This window comes from Stegodyphus dumicola, chromosome X1, assembly GCF_044657685.1.
Source record: "Stegodyphus dumicola isolate Sdum_Otavi_A_Nest chromosome X1, ASM4465768v1".
In the NCBI taxonomy this organism is placed as follows: domain Eukaryota; kingdom Metazoa; phylum Arthropoda; class Arachnida; order Araneae; family Eresidae; genus Stegodyphus; species Stegodyphus dumicola.
In genome coordinates, this window is record NC_140780.1 from 53839491 (window position 1) to 53860306 (window position 20816).

General features: G+C 31.8%; 1 protein-coding gene across 3 annotated transcripts in view; it reads left to right on the forward strand.

The window, feature by feature from the left end:
- The window catches only part of Oseg1 (intraflagellar transport protein Oseg1), a 142774-nt gene that overhangs the window by 101982 nt on the left and 19976 nt on the right, over positions 1-20816 (forward strand). Inside the window, exons 23-26 of one of the 3 annotated variants that reach the window (XM_035351497.2) lie at positions 5066-5231; positions 12165-12276; positions 15996-16112; positions 20595-20674. In XM_035351497.2, coding sequence (XP_035207388.1) covers positions 5066-5231; positions 12165-12276; positions 15996-16112; positions 20595-20674 — 475 coding nt within the window. The remainder of the gene's footprint in view (positions 1-5065; positions 5232-12164; positions 12277-15995; positions 16113-20594; positions 20675-20816) is intronic. The other 2 variants (XM_085808392.1, XR_004757012.2) reach the window with 2 other exon arrangements.

The following is a 20816-nucleotide window of genomic DNA, read 5'->3' on the forward strand; positions in this document are numbered from 1 at the left end:
CCGATGGGCTGCTGTCAATGATATGCAGTGTTCAGGATGGCAGGCAAATAGTCATCTGTCTCTTATAAAGCCATCTGGTGACAGTAAATTGGATCATCTGTCATGCAGTTGCCATGTGTAATGTTGAGCTGAGCAGTATTGCCTGCTGTCTGGTTTTGATCTCTTTTCAACTGCTAAGGGATTTATCAGTCATCATTGTATTCCTTGCCTTATTGCCACCAACCTTTTTTACAGCTGCACCTCCTGTCATTTGGAAGTGTTTTTGAGCTCGTGAAGAAGCATTTTTATCAATTCTAAATTCTGGGGTAACAGACAAACTATGCTGTTCCTCAATCTTGCCGATTAGTCTACCGTGTCTAAAGGCATTCTGATATTTTCTTGTAGCCTTACTGCATTTACAGTCTCACCTTTACTTTTGAAGCATGATGGAAATGTACCTTCCTTTCTACTTTTTAAGTTGCCTTGCACTGTATGCTGATTCCTCATGTTTTATGTGCCCTGACATAGTCTATGGTGCTGATATTTGCACATGCATTTCCTTTCTACTGAGTTGGCTTTTTGTTGTAATGAATGTAAAAGATTTTTTTCAACATTTCATGGTTTTATGTCGAAAAATGAATTTGTTGCACAAGTTTTGCACGTTAGTGTAGTAAAAATGTGCTGTGCGTATTCCTTGAAAACTCATCATATTTTTCAAACAAAACATAACCATCTTTACCTATATGTAAAATATAACAAAATACGATAACTGCTTTAAAAAAATAATTGGTGACCTCAAAATTAATATTCTAAATTTGCTGCTCTCTCCCTAAATTCATCTGTTCTCCCAAATTTGTGATTTTTCTACCTTATGTAATATTACTAACTAACCCATCATACATTAGCTGTGCTTATACATCAAATTTGGTCTATAAATGCCTCTGGCAGTTAATTACATCATTATTCTGCTAGCTTCTATCTTGCTAATATCTCCTCGCTTTGCTTCTCTTCCTAAAATGCTTCCATCTTAATTTTAAGAATCAATGTACATGGCAATTTATCATATTTCATTATAACTGAATCATAGAAATGTCTCAGATTTCATTATTATTGGATAAATATCTATGGAGATGATTTTATATGCATAAAAATAAAGATTGGAAAATTAGTCAAGTTCATGTTTTGTTATCTTCATTGGTAAGTCTTCACTCTCAGCCATGACAACTGCAAGCTAATTCCTCTTCTATGCTTCCTGGAATTATTACATATATATAGGTAAAGGATATGCATTTGGCAGGATGTAAAAATATCAAGTGCTCTTCTTAGTGGAACCACCGAGTTTGTTGACATTTCTTGAGCTCCTGCTAGTGTAAACAGGCTTTTATAAGTTTTAAGTAAAGTACCACTACCAGTTAATTAGTGTTACCCCAAATCTGATCAACTCTGTATAATGAACGTTGAAAGTTTAAATTTGGAAAATAGGAATTTTCAGAAGTTTCATGTAAGAGTTTTCATGGACGAAAAAATCGCCACATTCAGCCATGCAAAGCAGACACACAGACATCATTCTAAAAATAGTAAAAACTGGTTGTGGGGACCCTAATTCGTGCTTATTCACTGAAAACTCACAGTCTAATTTTTAAACTGAAAGAATTACCTTCCTTACTTATACACTGACTACCAATAAGTATTTGGACACCTATGCAAATGACGATATCTGCGGTCCTAAGGTATGTCACGGACTCCGCCGGTATATATCGTGTAGGAAACAGCATCGGCTTTAGTCGCATGCAAGATGCCTCGCAGTTCAGAGCTCTCTGATTTCGAGAAAGGTATAATTATCGGGTATCACAAATGTGGCCGATCCTTAAGGGACATATCTAGCGATCTGAAGTACCCAAAATCGACAGTGGCCTATGCGATTAAGAAGTGGAAGGTGAGCGGTGATTGTCGGAATGTGCCCCGAGTCGGCAGACCAACGAAACTGAGAGATAGAGACCGACGAGTGCTGTCCAGAGAAATTCGGAACCGCACCCAACCGATGGCCCTCATCCGCGAGGAGTTTCAACAGGCATCCGGGAGTATTGTTTCAATGAATACCATCTGTAAGGAAGCACATCTGCTTGGTTTTCATGGTCGTGCTGCTGCGCATAAGCCTTTGATCAAAAAGTCCAACCATGCTGCTCGGTTAATGTGGTGCAAAGTACATCGAAATTCGACCGTAGATCAGTGGAAACGGGTTCTTTGGAGTGACGAATCAAGTTTCACCCTTTACCGTTCGAATGGCAGGGTCTGGGTCTGGGATCTACCTGGAGAACGTCTCCTGCCAGAATGCATTGTGCCAACAGTCAAGTTCGGCAGAGGTAGAATTATAGTCTGGGGGTGTTTCTCCTGGTATGGGTTGGGACCCTTGGTCCCCATTCATGGTAAGCTCAACTCCGATGCCTACTGCACTATTTTGGATGACAATGTGCTTCCTACGTTGTGGCAGTTTTACGGGTTGGACCCCTGTTACTTTCAGGACGACAATGCCAGTTGTCATGTTTCGACGTTAACCAAGGCTTGGTATGTTACCAATGGAGTTCATCGAATGGACTGGCCTGCGCAGAGTCCAGACCTGAACCCTATCGAGAACCTCTGGGACGAGTTGCATCGCCGAATTCAGGGGTGCACTACCCGTGCAAAATCGGTGAAGGAACTTCTATGTCTTCTCCAAACCGAGTGGCAGAAAATACCACTAGCTGTCATACAAAGACTTGTGGAAATTATGCCCCGAAGGGTCCACACTGTAATTACCTCTCGTGGAGGCTCTACCAAATATTGATTTTGAATAAAGTTAGTTTTCTTTTCTATCACAGGTGTCCAAATACTTATTGGTAGTCAGTGTATATTTATGTTATTGGGAGGTATTTTTTTAATATAGATGCTTAACTACATTTTAATAAATATTTGGTTTGTAAGCTGATATAAATGCAATTACATAAACAGTTTACACCATTTCTTCTCATTTTAACCAAAAAACAATTTTTTAAATTAAAATTTATAATTCAAAAAGAAATTATTTTAAGTATTTTGATACAAACTGATGTGTTTACTTTTTAAAAGGCTCAAGAATTTTGGTTTGAGGTTTTGTTTGTAAAAATATAATGTTTATGATAAAACATGCTGAGTAGTGTAATACTGAGCTATGGACAAATATTTCCAAGGTAAATGGAAAGGTCAATGGGTTTAAACATAATACTTGTGTTCTTAGAACCCATACTATATCAGTTAATAGTTATGAAACTCTTCAGAGATAACTTTAAAAGTTAGCTCAGAAATGTAGTTTTGGTAATCATTGCTATCGTCAGATATTCATAATAATTAAATAGAGTTATGTAATAAAATACAACTAAAAGTGTTGAGACTTGTTTAGAGTAACCATTTTCTTATTAATTTGCTGATACAGTACAAAGTCCGCAATCCGGACTCGTCGGGACTTCGGTGATTCCGGATTAGGGTTTTTTTTTCGGATTGTAGATCATCAATTTAAATCTGGTAAGATGGCATGCAGAAATTATACAATTAAAAGTATGAAACCGTAATTTATGAAATAAAGAGCAATTATGATCTAAAGGGTATCAAAATTTACAAAAAAAAAAAAAAAAAAAAAGCTTAATATTTATTTGTTTACTTTATGGAACATTTCTTTCAGTGTAAGTTTTTTAAGTTGCTTCGTTTTTTGTGCTAATGCTTTCTCTTTAATTCTTTCTTCTATAAACAGACATAATTTCTTATTCAGTTACAAAGTTCCACTATTCAAATCCTGTAATTGCTGTGTCAAGAATACCGACTAACTTGTCAATCAAAATATTTTCGTTTTCAATAACTCCTCTGTCACTTTCTTCACTATCGGAAGTGCACATGTGTAAACGCTTTACACACGTGCGTAGCGGACATGCGCATCAAACGCGCATGCGTAAATGATTTATGCATATGCATAAGTTTGTGGCTTTGAGGTCCGGATTATAGATCATTCCGGATAATGGACGTCCGGATTACAGACTTTGTACTGTATTATACTTGCATAGCGTTTAGGGAATAATTTGATTATATTTGGAAAGAAATTTTGCATTATTAACACTGTGTGTTATTTTACTTGATTTTGATAGATTTTTCACTTTAATGTCTTTGAGATGGAATTTTATGGTGTCACATGCATAAAAAAGGCTGCTATTAGGTGTGTGTTATATGGTGTGTGCTACAGGCGTTATATTGTTTTAAATATTTATTCTACTAGAAAAGGTCTTTCAATCTTTTTTAACAAAAATAAATAAATAAATAAATAAAAACCTTTTATGAAGTCAGTTTAGATACCATTGGTGAAAAGGCTGTGTAAATAAAAATTCCAAATTTTCAATAAGAATTCCATACAGCAAAGGCTGCAGTTATTGGTTACTTAATTTGATTATTAGTTATTAAACATAAAACATTTCATAATTATGCATGCAATATTCATGGAGTGGTTAGCAAGCAAATTTACTGATTGAAATCACTTTCCAATGAATGTTTTTGCCAGTTAAATTTTCTCTAGAATTTCCACAATCTAAGAAGTAACTGTAAAATGATGATTACTCATTAATCATTTTGGTGAGTACAAATGCCATATTAGGTAAAACAACACAAAATATTAAAATTGTAATCAACCGTGAGAAAATATTTATTTCAAATATGTTTTAAATGAGGATAATTTTTTTTTTTTTAAATGAGGATAAAAGTGTAGGAGCTTTTTTGTTCCTCCTAGTAAAGCATAGTTTACCAATTTGGTCATTGGACCTTTGTCCTACGGATGCAATATAAAACATTAGCTTTTGTACTTACATAATCTTCCATCCCAAGTGCGGAAAGTCTTCTAATAAAATTCTGTGTTTTATTATTGTATAAATTTGTGTTTTGAAATGCATTTCTTGCGTCAGAACTCAAAGAAATAAAACCACGTTTTTCAGCCATCCTGTGTGCTTGAAATGCTAATAGTAATTTTTGTGTTATGTAACCTACATTTTTAATGTTACGTTTTTTGAAAATTTCACTTAACATTCTAACTTAGCCGGATATTTTATGCATCTGCAAAACAGAGTTGTGCAATGAAAGCCTATAAACTTGCACGTATGGCATATCAACAAGCAAATCTGTATCGAGTGCCTGAGCGATTTAGGGATTCACTTGAAATAGCAACAATGCATGTCCATGCAAAACCATTTACAGATGCTGAAGTAAGTACACATGGAAATCTAGCCAAATTTGATTCCCTTTTTGCCCTTAACACATGTTAAGCATGGAACAACTAAACTTGTTTTGTGCATATTGTTATTAATACATGAGAAAAAAACTAAACCACTTTTTATGCACATTGTTATGAAAGTGCAGGAGATGGCAAAACTTGTTTTCTACGAATTATCATTGGATTATTATTATTGATGGTTTTTATAGTCACGAAAGCTATTTTTTAACAACTTAATAATTTTTAAACCATGATAGAATAGAAAGTGGTGAAGAATTGTATCCAGATGTTGTATCAAATTATTCCTGAAAGAACGAGCTTACCAATGATGATTCTACTGCTGATAAATTAATACAATGTCCAGAGACTTTTTTCAACCAAGAATTTCAGTCAGTTCAGTTTTAATCTTGTATTTGTGCGATTCTGATTCTGAAGAATGGTTGTTAGTAGACAATTTACCAGTCTTGGAAGTGTTTTTAGGCCACTCAGGAATAAGTACAGAAAATGTTCCAAATAGTGTAGAATATATAGTGTATACCCTACTCAAAAATATCGAATTTATCATTAAAAGCACCATAGAAAAGAGGAACATGAGGAGTAAATCTGCATCGGTGTGTTGTTGGCCAGTCATTGTCCCAATTGCAAGCACATGTAGTTGTGTGCAGTCATTGATCCTGATCCCAGCCCATACCATGATGCTGCATATTGGATATTGGTCTCTTTCCTGGGTATTTTCTTGATAAGCAGTACAACTCTCACACAAGATCAGTTGGCATCTCAGATGAAAGTCTGAAGCTACTCATTTGAGAATATTATGTAAGTCTATTCTTGTTCAGTCCAGTTGTAATATTCAAGACACCATTGCACCAGGCAGTACAATTCAGTCTGAACAATGGGACATACACAGCAGATCTATGACTGTATAGTTTTCCTTAACCCATACTGTGCAGTTTTTGTGAGATCTGCTGCCCTGTAGCAGCAATAAACTCATTCGCCACAGATGAGCTGTGATGCAACAGTTTCTTTTTGCCAATAAAGCAATGTACCTGTCTCTTACAGCCGCTCATCAATACTAGATGCACTGTCAACATTCAGTATTAGAAGAAAAGTATGATTCTCTGGGGGAGAGTTTCCTTGTACATCAGGAAAAATATATCAGAACCCATGTGAGAAGTGCAAGAAAGAGAAATAATTTCTGACTATGTCATATGTTCTGTCTAAAGAAAATACACAGTATATGTGTAAATTTTGCACAAAGGAAGGTTTAACCCTTGTACAAAGGAATGTTCTTTAAAAGATATAACATTTAATTTAATTTAACTTTTAAGAGAAATAAAAGGTGAAGACAATGGACTAAGGCCCCTATAACAAGCACAAGTAAAAACTTCTAAAAGTAGGTATAATTTTTTCATAATGCAACATTTGTTTAAATTCTCAAAATCAAAATTATTAATCATCAAAGCCAAAGGCTTAGAGTGCACTTAAGTACCCGATCTCATTCCTAGCGAAAACCCATTATGAAAGGGAAGAAATATTTCTATTGTTTTAAGAAAGCAATCTGGATGTCAATCAGTCTGGTGTTCCAGCCACTGATTTCAAGTGTGTATTTTATTTTGCCACAAGTGGTTGCGAAAGGGGAGGAGTCCTTTCGTCAAAAGCAAGGAATTCTAAATCAGTAACTTTATTAATCAACTAAGTGAGTAAGTCATAATATTATAATTTCAGGAATTTTGTGCTTAAATGTAAGGATTGTTATATTTAACTATTTAAAGTGCATGCATATTTCATTTATTGGATCTTTGGTTCCATGGGGGGTTACACGAAAATTTATATTTTATTACATACACAACCCATGCCATTCACTATGTAAATGCTGTTTTCATAAAATGATTTGCTTTTGGGGGAACTTTTTAATTGGGTGCATATAGCATCTAGCATTAATATTTAACAAAATAAACTAGTAGACTTTTTTGAAGGCACATTGTTATAAGTAAAGAAATTAAAATAGAGTTTCCTTTTCAAATCTTGTGATGAAACTTTCCAACGAATTGAAGATACACAGTCTGCCTGTAAGATTGCCATCTTTCAAAAGTGAAATCAATGATTTAAACGTGTTTAGAAAAACTGGCTACATATATGTAGAGAACAAACACTGACATATTCAGTTTCATTCTTCTGTGCATTTTATTTTATTCGATCTTGTCACTAGTTGGCATTGAAGTTCAGATGGCTCAAAAAATGGATGAACAGGAATTAAAAAATAGTTCTGCAGAAATGAAAGTACACAAATTTTAATAAATGAGGATTTTTATTTATTAGGGAGATGTTTAGCCATTAAATTTAGCAACCACATTAGTTAGCTAAACTATTACCCTTTTATCAAAAAATTAAAGAACACAGAGAAAGAGAAGTAGAAACCAACAGAAATTTAAAGGGGGGGGATTTTAGCAGGTAATAATTTTTTGCAAAAACTATATTTTTGATGAAATTTGCTTATTAGGCTTCCAATACAAATATATCTTTTCAAGGTTACAGTTTAAGGTTCTCATACATTAAATGCAGGTTTTAAGATTATAAATATGTATTATGAGGATGATTCATGATTTTTTGTCATATTTTTGCATATTTCATATTTTTAATTTCAGTAAATCATGGTATATTATTAACATAATTTCTTTTTTGTATGTTCACCTACTGTGCTGTCTTACTGCTAGTCAGTAACAACTGACTAAAACTAATTGATACTTTATTTCAGACCAGAACTAAGGCCTTCAGTTTGCTTTCTTCTTAAAATTTGTTGCTTTAAATGTATCCAAAGAAAAATTGAGATAATTTCTAACTTTGCAATTTTTCTAATAACAAATCTGTGTTGTTGCCTTCCATCTTAGAGCCTTTAAGCACATGTTTATATTGTTTAATAATTAAGCCAGCTCTGACAAAAATTATCATCATTTGACAATTTACTTTCTATTTTCTTTTCTTTCTTAGAGAGTTGTAAGTCACTAAGATATACTAAGATCCAAGAATTTTCTTTTTTTGTTAGTAACCATTGGTTTTACCAGGATCTAAGAGCTGTAGTTATGTCACTGGTTAGTTTAAATTTCATGTTCTTGAAATATGTAGGAAACAGAATCCCTTTCAATTGTCACCAAATTATTAATATGTACACTCTCACGGTTTCCAATAGAAATTTAGAAATCAAATTTTGTCTTGACTCTTTTCAGTTGTTGTTTCTTGATAATATTCATATTTCATTGCATAATTTCCAAAATACCACTAGTAGAAGCAATGGAATTATATACTTTGGCAGATGGTATGCTTTATAGTACATCCAGTGCTCTTTGTTTAGATTGACCATGGGTAATGAATTTAGAAGGCCTTTGACAGATTTAACTAGTGTATTAGTGCTGCATCTACTAACAGATATTTTGTTATATAGAATATTTTTGAAATATAGAAACTGGATTCTGGACAGGAGCAACCATTATCATTTTTTGTGACTGTATATATATATATAGTTATCCATTGTAAATTTCTGATCTGTGTAGTCTGTTCAATGTAGATTTTGTCCATGTTATCAGTCAAAGCATTAAGAGGAAGTGTAAGATTGATTTATTGAAGAAAACACCATGATAGGAAAACAAATTAAGCAAATATTCAAAAGGAGATTCAAGATGACTGTATGATGAGTAAACAACATAATTAAACATGAAATTACGTGACCAGAACTTAAAAAAAGTGAATTTGGCAAAAAATTTGAGTTCTAACATCTGGTAGGCCCCAAAACTACTTAAACAGCTTAAATGTGAAACTTAAAATATTTTGCATGGATTCTACAGCTTTAGAAAAGGAAAAACTGTTATAAGAATTATTTTAATTGTGTAATTAGTCAAAACAGATGAACAAAAAAGAAAATCAGTTGGATACTTTTTGTTGTCAGACAAGATAGTCAAGCAGTGTTCAATAGAAAGATATAGGTGCCCTTTTTTATACTTTTGAAAGTGCACTCTCATCCTGAATTTGAACTGTGCACTTCTGTTTTAGTTCTCCATTGAAATAACTAACCTAAGAGACATTTTCTATGGTTGGAAAATTTTTACTGCCATGTTTCCTTATGACAGTGCAAATTCAATTGGTCTTCTTACAATCAAAGTTATTTCAGGTATCATTAATTAAAATTTCACACAATCTGTACAATAATGCTAAAGACATCTACTGCTAAGAATGCTAAATTAAGCTCTGTTTGTTTTCAAATGCAAATTTGTAAAAGATTAATCTTTAAAAACCATAGAAAAGTACTAATTAGTGAGCATTGACTCGCATTTCAAATTCTAGATTCAAAGAAAAGAAAATATACTATGTAATTCAATTTGTATGACACCCTGAACTGAAATTTGCATTGCTGCTGAAGGTTTTTGTATAATTCTCGCCTTTTTCTCAGTGTATGTTCTTCCAGGCACCACCAAACAATATTTAGTAAGATCAAATTAAACCTACTAGTTTCAATTTAATTCTTAGAGAACCTGTACAAAAATTTAAATTTCATATATTTTTACGAACATATATCCATTGGCAAAAATTATCACATTTTGAAAGTGCAACACATTTCCTTCTTTTCTTAAACTGAAACCATTGCTCTACAAGAGCCATTTGAATGTAGAACAACCTGTGCTGTAAAAATTTGTTCCAATAAGTGAGCACCAGACAGACAATATTAATATTTATGAAAGTGAATCATTTCATCAAATAAAATAAAGTTTATACTTCTGAGTATGAAATTTCCAGATGAAAACATTAAATATTAACTTTAATGTAAATTTGTACTATAAAATCAAAATTGGAAGGAACATAAATCACTATGATGATTTTGAATATCCTGCATTGTTGACATAATTTAATGGTTCTGAGGATTCAATTGCATCTAATGTTAGATGTAGCTGAAAAGTTTCTACTAATGTACTTACTAGAACTATCTGTTCTCAAAACATTTGGAGTAATAGTAAGAATGCCTAACTATTTTACCTTAGGATGCATTTAAATCTTGTGTCAGTTTTTAATATGAAATTTCATTATAAACTGCCATCTTAATCAGGAGGAAAAAAAAGTATGATTGATTTTATTTAAAATGCGTCTTTTTATGGTCTTCCAATATTTTTTTTTAATTTCTCATTATGAATTCAACTTATGTGGATAGTTATATAAAACAGTTTAAGATTTTTAAACATCTCTAACAAATTAGCATCAAAGCAGAGATGTATTTTCATTTCATTATGAAAAGCAGACTCAATGGCTGCTAATAAAGCCATTTTTCAAGTTTTATGTATAATTAAAGTATCTGGTTAAACAACATTAAATGAAATGTGTTACATTTTTACAACCTAGTATACAAATGCAATTGATCCATTTGGAATACTCTCAGTGTCAGATATGTTATCCTGGTATGTAAACTTACTTTACTTATGTGCAACTGCAACATTTTAATTTCTTTTTTACTGTAATTCTGCTATATATAATTTTATAGAAACAAAAGAAAATGCACTTCATTTCTTAACAAATAATGTACTCGTATTGCTGCCAGTTGTCAGAATTGAAAGTAATTTAGAGCTTATAGTGTAAATAAGCTTCCTAACTCTCTCTTTATAAGTTTTAGAACTGCTCTCAAAAACTAGTTTGGAAGTTTATAAAGGGAAAAAAGATGCAGTTTCAAATTAAAATAATAATAATAATGTAGGTTAATTAGTCATATTAAAGGATATCATCAATTTCCAATGGACTGAGATAAAATTATAAGGTATTTCTCCCGCCTTCTTGGCATGCCATCGTGGTATGGTATTGTTGCATAGTTTATGCTATAAGGAAGAAATGTTACGTTTGTAAAAATTGTTAGAAAAATGTATCAACTTTGAAGATTCCATTGAAGAAACTGATGATGACAGTTATATTCAATTTTTTAGTTCTTATGATACTGACTCAGAAATTGAGATGCATTTGGAAAACGAAAATGATAATGACATTTATTGCTTTATTTATTGTTTTTATTGTGGTGTGGTGGTCTGCACGCAGGCCGTGTACTCCAGAGGACCACGGTTGAATTCCCAGTGAAGGCGTTGCTAATTTTTCATCTCTTCTACTTCTGAAATAAACTTTGACTCTACAGTGGCACCCAAACTAAAAGGGTTGTGGATGATGGATGATTCTCCTCATCCAGTATTTGGCGACTGGGTTCCCTAAAAATCCCAGTTGGTCTATAAAAGGGGGTTACATAAGGTAATTCTCCTGCCTTCTTAGGTGTGGTGGTCTGAACGCTTGCCGTGTATTCCAGAGGTCTGTGGTTCAATTCCCGGCACGAGGCGTTGCTAATTTTTCATCTCTTCTGCTTTCGAAATAAACCTAATGACTCTACAAAATTATTGAAAAATGAACACTTTAATTATGTAAATATTTTAGCTTGGTGATCTCTATTACATGTTTCCTTACATAAAAATTCCTTTGTTCCACATTGAAAAAGTCCATCTGAAATAAACAATATTTACTTTTTGAGATTCATGGTCAGCAAGTGTCAATTAAAACTTACAGCTACAGAAATAAAATTGCACAGACCTATAAAATTAACTTATGAAATCTTTTATAAATCTTTAATTTTATGTAGTTCTGTAGTCAGAAAATTACTGAAATTAGAAAAGTTACAGAAAATTACTCAGTTTTAAAGTATTAAACCTGAGGGATTGTGTAGAGATAAATTGCAGTTTAACTGTTCAAGATCACTTTATATTTCCTTGCTGAGAAGGGTATAAGCTCACCTGAGATGGATTAAATTATGATATTCTGTCATAGATATTTTTCACTGTATGCTTAGTATATGCATGCATGTAATTCTGTAATACAGTACTTCCACATTAAGTTTTTTATTTTTTTCCCTCCTTAGGAAGTATTGCCCATGTGCTATAGGTGTTCTACCAGTAACCCTTTAATTAATAAAAATGGAAATATTTGTTTTAACTGTAAACAGCCTTTAGTATATTCATTCATATCATTTGGTAAGTTATTTTTATTAACATTTTAATAAATTTATTGAATGTTGAAGACGTTGTTGCTCCATAGCTCATTTAACTCAATTTTAATAAAATCATAGCTTTTTTTTTATAGTTCTTATTTTATTTTTTTAAGTTTCAAGGTAAATATTTTGTTTAAAATGCATGTATCAGAGTCTGCTCCCCTCCACAATAAAATGTGTAGAGATCATGATATTATCTGCAAGAATTAATATCTTGTTTTACATACATGAGGGTTTGGCTGGCTGGAAATGTGAGCAACAAATTGTTAAAAACAAAATTTAAATATTTGTGTTGACATTTACAAAAATGTTCCACATTTTTTTCCCTTTTTCCATGTTAAATGTATCACTGCTGTTTTATAAGTTTGCTCATAATATTAATCCGCGAGTGCGGGCGCTGGGTCTAATGGGATCGCCCGATTAAAGAAACCTTTCTGAAAACGCCCCTATTTTTCCCAAGTGGTTGTAGTTCAGTATAGTCTCCTCCAAGGCTATCCTCTTTATATTTCTGAAGTTTTTCACCGGAAATTTGATTTGAAAATTTGTTTTGATTGGATCGGGTCTTTCAGACCCAGAGTGCCTATTCACATTGCTGTAACGTAGCTCATTTGTGGTGGCACAGAAAGCTGCAAACATGTCGTGTAATTTATGCTATAAGGAAGAACTGTTGCGTTTGTAAAAATTATTAGAAAGAAGTATCAACTTTGAAGATTCCATTGAAGAAACTGATGATGAAAGTTATTGAATTTTTAAGTTCTCATGATACTGACTCGAAAATCGAGATGCATTCGGAAAACGAAACTAAGAATGACATTTATTGCTTTATTGGAAAAGAGAAAAAAACCAATGGTCAAAAGAAAAGCTTAAAGCTGATGTTAGAACTCCTGCTCATAATATAATCACTAAATGCCTGGAAACATCAGTAAGGCAAAATATGTGCAGAATCCAAATGAATCGTAGGAACCAGTGGTGTAGCTAGGGTGGGGCAAGGGGGGACATCTGTCCCCGGGCGCAGCATTCAGGGGGGCGCCAAATTGATGTTACAAAATTTTAAAATGAAATGTTTTCCATTCTTGGTACAGAGAAAGGGGCGCAAAATCTTCAGTTGTCCCCGGGCGCTGAAAACCCTAGCTACGCCTCTGGTAGGAACTTTTACTAAGTGAACAAATGGTTGCTGAAAGTCATCAGTTATACAAATATTTATATTTCATCTATTACTGACAGCATTCAATGAGAGAGAGAGATGCTCGTCACACAACTCAAATTGAAATTCACACTAATAAATCTTTTATATTTTTATGACATAAGTCATATCATGTAAATGTGCAGGATCTGCAGACGGAACCGACCTGGAAATTCTCCACGATACTGTCCTATGAACGTTTTCTTTTTTTATCAAGATTTTTTGTTTTGATGGCATGGGACTTGCGTCGTCAAGAAAGAATTAGATAAACTTGCACCTATAAGAGAGTTTTTGAAGATTTTGTGAATGATTGCCAGAAATATTACACTGTCGGTGAGTTCATAACAATTGATGAAAAACTAGAAGCTTTCCGATGAAGATGTTCTTTCAAGCAGTATAATCTTAATAAACCTGAATAATAATATAATGAATTCCTAATAAATTCTATATTAATATAATACGTTTTTCTGTTCCTTTAAAAAATTATTTAATAAAAAATATTACAGAAATTAAAATTATTAAGATTTTAATTTTTATAATTTGCATATATTTTAAGTTTGATCAAAATATTTTGGTATTAATGTAACACTTTTACCAGAGGAGAACATTTTTTTCTTCAAAAAAACACGAGCCGGGTCATGTAACTCAAAAGAGCATTCATACTCCCGGGTTAAATTTGAAACATTTGTTTAATGATATTAATTAAGCAACATTTGTTTTCAGATATGAGATTATTAGTGGGTATGTTACTTTTGTATAATTTTGAATTCATTATTCTAAACTTAATGTTTAATTTCTTAATTTATGATGTGGAATGAAAAGATGAAACTTTTATTGTATGAATTTAATATTTTCCCCTTTAGATAAATATAAATTAATATCAATGCTCAAAATGAGTGCTTATTTTGGCCTTTAGTTTTGGGAATGGGAGACTCGGGTCTTAAAAACTGTGTTCAGAAACAAAAATTCACAAAGCATATTTTAAAATATTAGTTGTGTAAACATAGTTTTCAATTATTCACCAAAGAATGAACTGTAATTTCAGCATGTGAATTACATGTGAAATCCTATTTTAAGCTATTATAAAACTGCTGTATATTTCTCCTATTAAATATATAAATTTTTGTTTTTATTAGAACTGATTAAATTGCCAGTATTTGTTTTGGAATGATTCTGCAGTATTATTCTGGTATTCAGATAAACTGTATTTAACTTTCATTAAGTTCCTCAGTAAAAAAAATTTCACATCGTTAATTTCTTTAACTGTAATTTTGTATTTCTGACTTTTAATGCTTAAAAGCCTGAAGTCATGAGATCCATAATTAAAAACAGATTGTTTTTAATTTTCAGCAATATAATGAAATCTTGAGTCATGGTTTTAATGAACTGTGTTCTGAAGGGATGGCTGTCCCAAAATTCCGTTATGTAGCTCATAATTGTGCCGACCCACTGTGTTATTGCCTTGGAGGCCCACCAGCAGTCAAGTGGCAAAACTGTGAAACTCTATTAGTTTGACCCGGGTTCAAATCCTAACAAATGGGCCAGCTGCTGAACTTTCAGGGTTTTCCCATGCACAATGTGAATATTAGCCAGTTTCCTTTAAAATGGTCTGTGCAGGCATCCTTTCCCTTGAGCAGATAGCCCTGATATCTTTACGATAATCTGAATAGCCCTTCAAAAATAACCCTTCCCTGGAATTCCCTTCCTCCTTGGAAAGAACAGGGTTCATGAATGATGGATATAATTTATCTGCTAGAATGTCTGCATAGTATCTATCTGTCAATAATTTCTCTAAAAACACTGAAACTTGAACGCCTAAGCATGTCCCTTATCAGGATAGAGCTACTTCTAACCCATCTTTGTGAAAGAGCAGAAAATTTGAATTACTGCTCTGACTTCATTTTCTTCCCACCCATTTTCGGTATCTTCAGAGTCTTTTCTTTCACTGAGCTCTGTGATGATGGGTAAACAAGGATTAAGATAAGAGTGAATTTTTCAGTTGCCCATATCTTATAGAAATTTTTATTTATTTATTTTTTTTTATTATTATTATTATTTTCAGTCCAAAGCATGTTGTTTTTGAAGTGAAATTCACATTGATTTCTTGCATTGCAACCTATTTGAGATTTCTCCTTGTTAATTGCATGTCAGTTGGTTCACTGGCTTACATGAGTGGAAATGCAGGTAAAACTTATAGCTGCATGATTCCTGAAACTGCATGTTCTGCCCTTTTAGTACCAACTATTATAGTTTTACATTGGAAACAAATCGCAGTAGGAAGTTTGTGCTGAATGAACAACTACTCTGAAATGTTTGTTGATTTTTTAGACTACTGAAACCTTTCCCTCATTTTGTACTTTTGTACCCAACTCATGGATTATGTGCACCATGTTCCAGTTGTATTTTAACTGCAATTCTCATGACTTCGGCCACTCGACTTGTTTATCAGAATAAATAATTCGTTGCAGTTTTCAATAGAATAATATTTTTATGTGTATTTACAATTTTTTCTTTTTCAGAAGTTTTGCCAGTTGTTGAATTTTTCCTTGAAAATGGCATTACGGATGATGAAGCTTATAAGTTATTGTGTAGGAAGCCGAACTTAGCTCCTGATAATACAATGAAAATTGAAGAAGGTTTTCTTTTAGATAGTCTTTATTACATTTCTGTATATTATTACATGCGTTTCAAAGTTATTATTTGTGTGTTTAGACAAAAAATATATTTGAAACTTTTTTTCAGCTTAATGTTAAATTTTTCATTACTTAAATACATAAGTCAAAGAACAGGTTTATAACTCTTTAATACCTCACAATTGTTTAACACAGCAGAAGACTACAATTACACTGATTCATGAAATCTCCCATGTTTCCCAGATAGCAGCAATGAAGTACAGATAACTTAGGCAAGATCAGAAAACAATCAGCAACAGATTTTATCATTGAGTATTGAAGCAGGTTACCGTATTCTATTCTTTATATCTCTTATTATGATTACTGGTTAAATATTTTTGCCAAAGTTGCTGAATTTTTACTAATGACTGAAGATTAATATGCATTGTTGTAAGTGAGTAAGATTGCAGTAATTGGAATGTTGATGCATATTCATTAATGGAACAGCAGCCAAAATGTGCACAAGTATGCTAATGATAGTTACTTTATACCACATTCCACACCAGATATTGCAGTTCATTATTATTTGAACTAAATCTGTTTTTTATCCATGGTAGCTGGATTATATGATTTGCAGTTGGGATATGATGAAGAATTTGCCATTAAATTCTTTCAGGAAAATGAATTTGTTCAGATAATTGCAAGATGAAGCTACATTTTACTATTAATGCAACAGTGCTGTAGCCAATAATTATCAAGGCCTGCTTTACAAAATTGGATGCCAGGTTCAACAGCTGTTAAGGAGGCCTCCTTTCCTCTAATTTGTTCTTTGCAGTAGATGTTTCCTTTAGAGTATTTTGTGAAATAGCCTTATAAATGAATACTTTTTCAAAGGTAAACAAAAAATGTAACTTTCACTTTTTGATACATTTTGTTTCATGGTTTAGATCATTGTACAAAATATGAACTTAACACATTTTAAACCAGGATCTCAATATTTTCCTGAAAGAAACTGAAAAAAAAAAAAAAAAAAAAAAAAAAAATCTAAGGAATTCATATGGATTTTGTAACAAACCATTTTAAATGACCAAAATAGTGCAGTTAAATTGTTTGCCAATTTAATGATCAAAGATAACAGAATATAAAACCAAACAATTTATTTTCTTTCAAACAATGAAAAAATAATTTCTGATGAATCATTATGTAATATTTAAGACTTAACCATTTTAAAAATTAATTTTCAAATTGTTTAAAAAATCATGTCATCTTGTTCATTATAAATCTTAATTTAAAAGTTAGCCATTTTAAATGAAAAACTTTGTGATTCTTATTATATGTATTTCTTTGTAGTTAGTCATTGATTCAAATAAAAAAGAGGCTTGAAGGAGGTAAATATTCTAAGTTAATTTTAAAATGTAAACTTTAAATAAACTTGAAAGTTTATAATTGCATCTTGGTTTTATTTAATGATATCTCTGGTCAAGAAAAGTGGGAGAGAAAGGCCCAGTATCTGATTTTTAAAGAACGGCATGAAAAACTCAAATATGAGTTTTTACATTGTATTTCTGCTTCTAATTTTATCTAGCTTCAAAATCAAGAAATTAAATATATATATATATAATTTTGCATGTTTAACTACTGTGGAAGGATTTGAAAACATCTTTGAAATTGGAGTCTTCAGGGCATGTGCCACACTTGTCCATGCAGAAAACAGACACTGAAGATCACGAGAAGTTAAGAAAGGACTGAATCCAAAATTGCTTCAATGGAATTATTCCCTTTGTGAAACTTTTTAATATTTTTTCAAATATTTATGTATGATTATATTTTCAAACAATAATGCATCTTGAGTGTTTTATTAGAACTGCCATTAATATTTCAGGTTGTATTCCATGCTAACATTTATATTTGGCAATGACTGCTGTCTTGTTAACTGTAAGTGACACTAATTGCTAATGAGCCGGCCACTTCACAGAATACATGGGACATAATGATTATAGCCTCTAGTCATGTCTAATCTAACCTCGTTAATGAAAAGATACCATAATTTTTAACTTTTGTTGACTAGAAATAAAAAAATACTTTTTTGTCATATCAAAATATTAACTTCTAAATATTATTTACAAGAAAATTACAAATTTATGAAATAAATGAATATAGGAGGTAAAAATTGTGTAGCTGATCAAGAAGATTAACTATTTATAATTTGGGAGGATATTATTCTCTAGTTATAACCTGAAATCTAAAATCTCCCAAATCCATTCACTCCAAACTATGCAGATTTCTGATCTGCTACTGCATTTAGTAGTACTGGTGTTAATTTTTTAGTTTGTGACATATTTTAGTGCTTAGATTTCACTGTTAGTGAGTTAAATTCAGAATTTACAAAAGTGTAAACTATTCTTCTGTAATAAAAAAATTATAATTTTGAATCATCCAAAAAATGTTTTCTTATGGATCTGCTATCATGACCAAAGCATACTGTTTCTTGCTACAGCTAATTTTCAGTTTTGTCACTTTTCAGTAATGATGCAGATAAAGCAACGTTTATCTAAGCATAATGCAGCAATTAATTTGAATAAATGAAATACCTCCAAACCCCGACTATGTGGCAAATCAGTATTAGTGTAATTGAAGTAATTTTCAGTTTATTACTAGCAATTTTTTTAAATGAATAAGAGTCATTTTTAATAGGTTGTGCGTCATTTTTTTTGCCTCATTATATCTCCACTTATGTAGGCTGATTTTTAAAAAAATCTTGGACTGGTTTTAAGTATAAGAGAAAAATGTAAAAACAAGCTGTTTTTGCATAGAAACACGTAACTTCAAAATATCTTCTGAATATTCTAGAAGTACAGCAAAACTAAAAGATTTCAACTAATGTAATACTGTGTGCTTATTCAGCATACGTGCATTTGCAGTTTCTGAGGATTTGCTCAAAATTCATTCCATTACCAATACATGCTTCATAATATTGATGCATTGGACTACTGAATGTATTCAAAAGTGCTAGGCCTTTAGTGCACCTGTTTCTCTACAGCTTATTTGAAGTCCCTGTGAAAGGCTGCTCTTATGTACCAGACTTTTGGAGTACATGTGCAAAAGATGTAACTCTTCCTTTCATCGTATTGGCTATATGTTGAATTGAGATACACCAATGTGAGGCAAACTAACTTGTGTATTTTTATAAAGATTACATTCAGTTTTGGTGTTCAGTTGCTTTCGGGGTAGATGAGCATATCATTTACTGTAAATCATAGTGACTCATGGTTCCAGTCTCATGCTAGCTCTGGGTTATTATACAGATGTTTGGTGATAAGGCATGCATCTATTTGTGAACTGCTCAAGATTTATTTACATGGCAACTCAGTCATTTCCATTTGCTGTTCGATAACTGAAGTCCATTGTAATATTTTGTTATTTAACAAATAACTATGTATAATATTGAAGTGGCAATGCCATATTTGTATGATGTAACCGTTGCTCAGCAATGTAAGAAATTGGTTAAAATTAGAATTCTGAAGTTTTACCAGCTAGCAGATGTATGAAAATTTGTAGCTAAAGAATTGTTTTCAAATTATCTGTCTCCATAAACTAAAAATAAAATTTATGTTTCACTAAGATGATCATCTTTTATTTTGTCAATTACTGCAAAATACATTACAGCATATCAGTCACTGTTAATATTTTAATAATGTTACCTGCATCTGCAAAAACAGTGAATCATATGATAGTGACTAATGCTGCCCAAACTAATTTGTGTCAAACAATACCCTTTAATGAGCATAAGTAGTATTTTTGGCTTCATGTTTGTATGTAAAATTAGTTTATTATTGTAATCCTGATGTTTATGTAAAGCTTACCTAAGATCTTTTGAATCGTTCTGTAAACAAATCAGTGGTTCTAAAGTGTTGTGAGTGATAATTTCAAAATAGCAGAAAATTCAAGTATTTCTTCTTTGCTAACTAGTCTTAATTTTCTTCCAGCTTTATAAATTTCATGTTGTTCATGGCGATTTATTTTTGAAGTTTGCTCACAGGACTTTTCTCAATGTACAAATAATATATTACTGCAGTTGTATTATCATAGCTATTCTTTGCATAAACTATGAAATAAATTTAATTCTTTAATTAAATTGTGTGACAACTTAAATGTAAAAAAAATTAATACCCTCATGATAATTAATTTAAAAATACTATATCTATGAATATCCTTTGCACTTTTATTATTTGTTTGTATACTTCTACTTGGATTTTAGTTATAATTTTATCTTCAGCATGCAGCTATGTCAAAATCATGCCTGTACTTTTAAGGGTATATTTTTTCTGCTTTTATTTATGTTTTCTTGGGGTATTTTTAGTATATATATGCACATTGTTAATGTGTACAACAGTACTTTTTGTGAGTTTCTCTTGAAAGCTCTGTTGTGAAATTTAAATGCATGGATAATAGTATTTTATATTTACTTAAGATTACATTTGTATATTTTATTTTTTCGGTAATTAGACATTCAGTACTTGAAACTGGACTATAATGATCCATTTGAGAGAGACTCTGAAGCTGATTCAAGCATGTTTTCATATGATGTAAGATTTTGAATTTTTTCTTTAAAATATCGCATTCTATTTTGAGCCTTATAACTTTCACTGCAAGTATTGAGGGTTGTTGATTTTGTGTCTTTCTTGAATCATTCTTGTATTGATTGTATTAATTTGTGTTAGGTTTCTG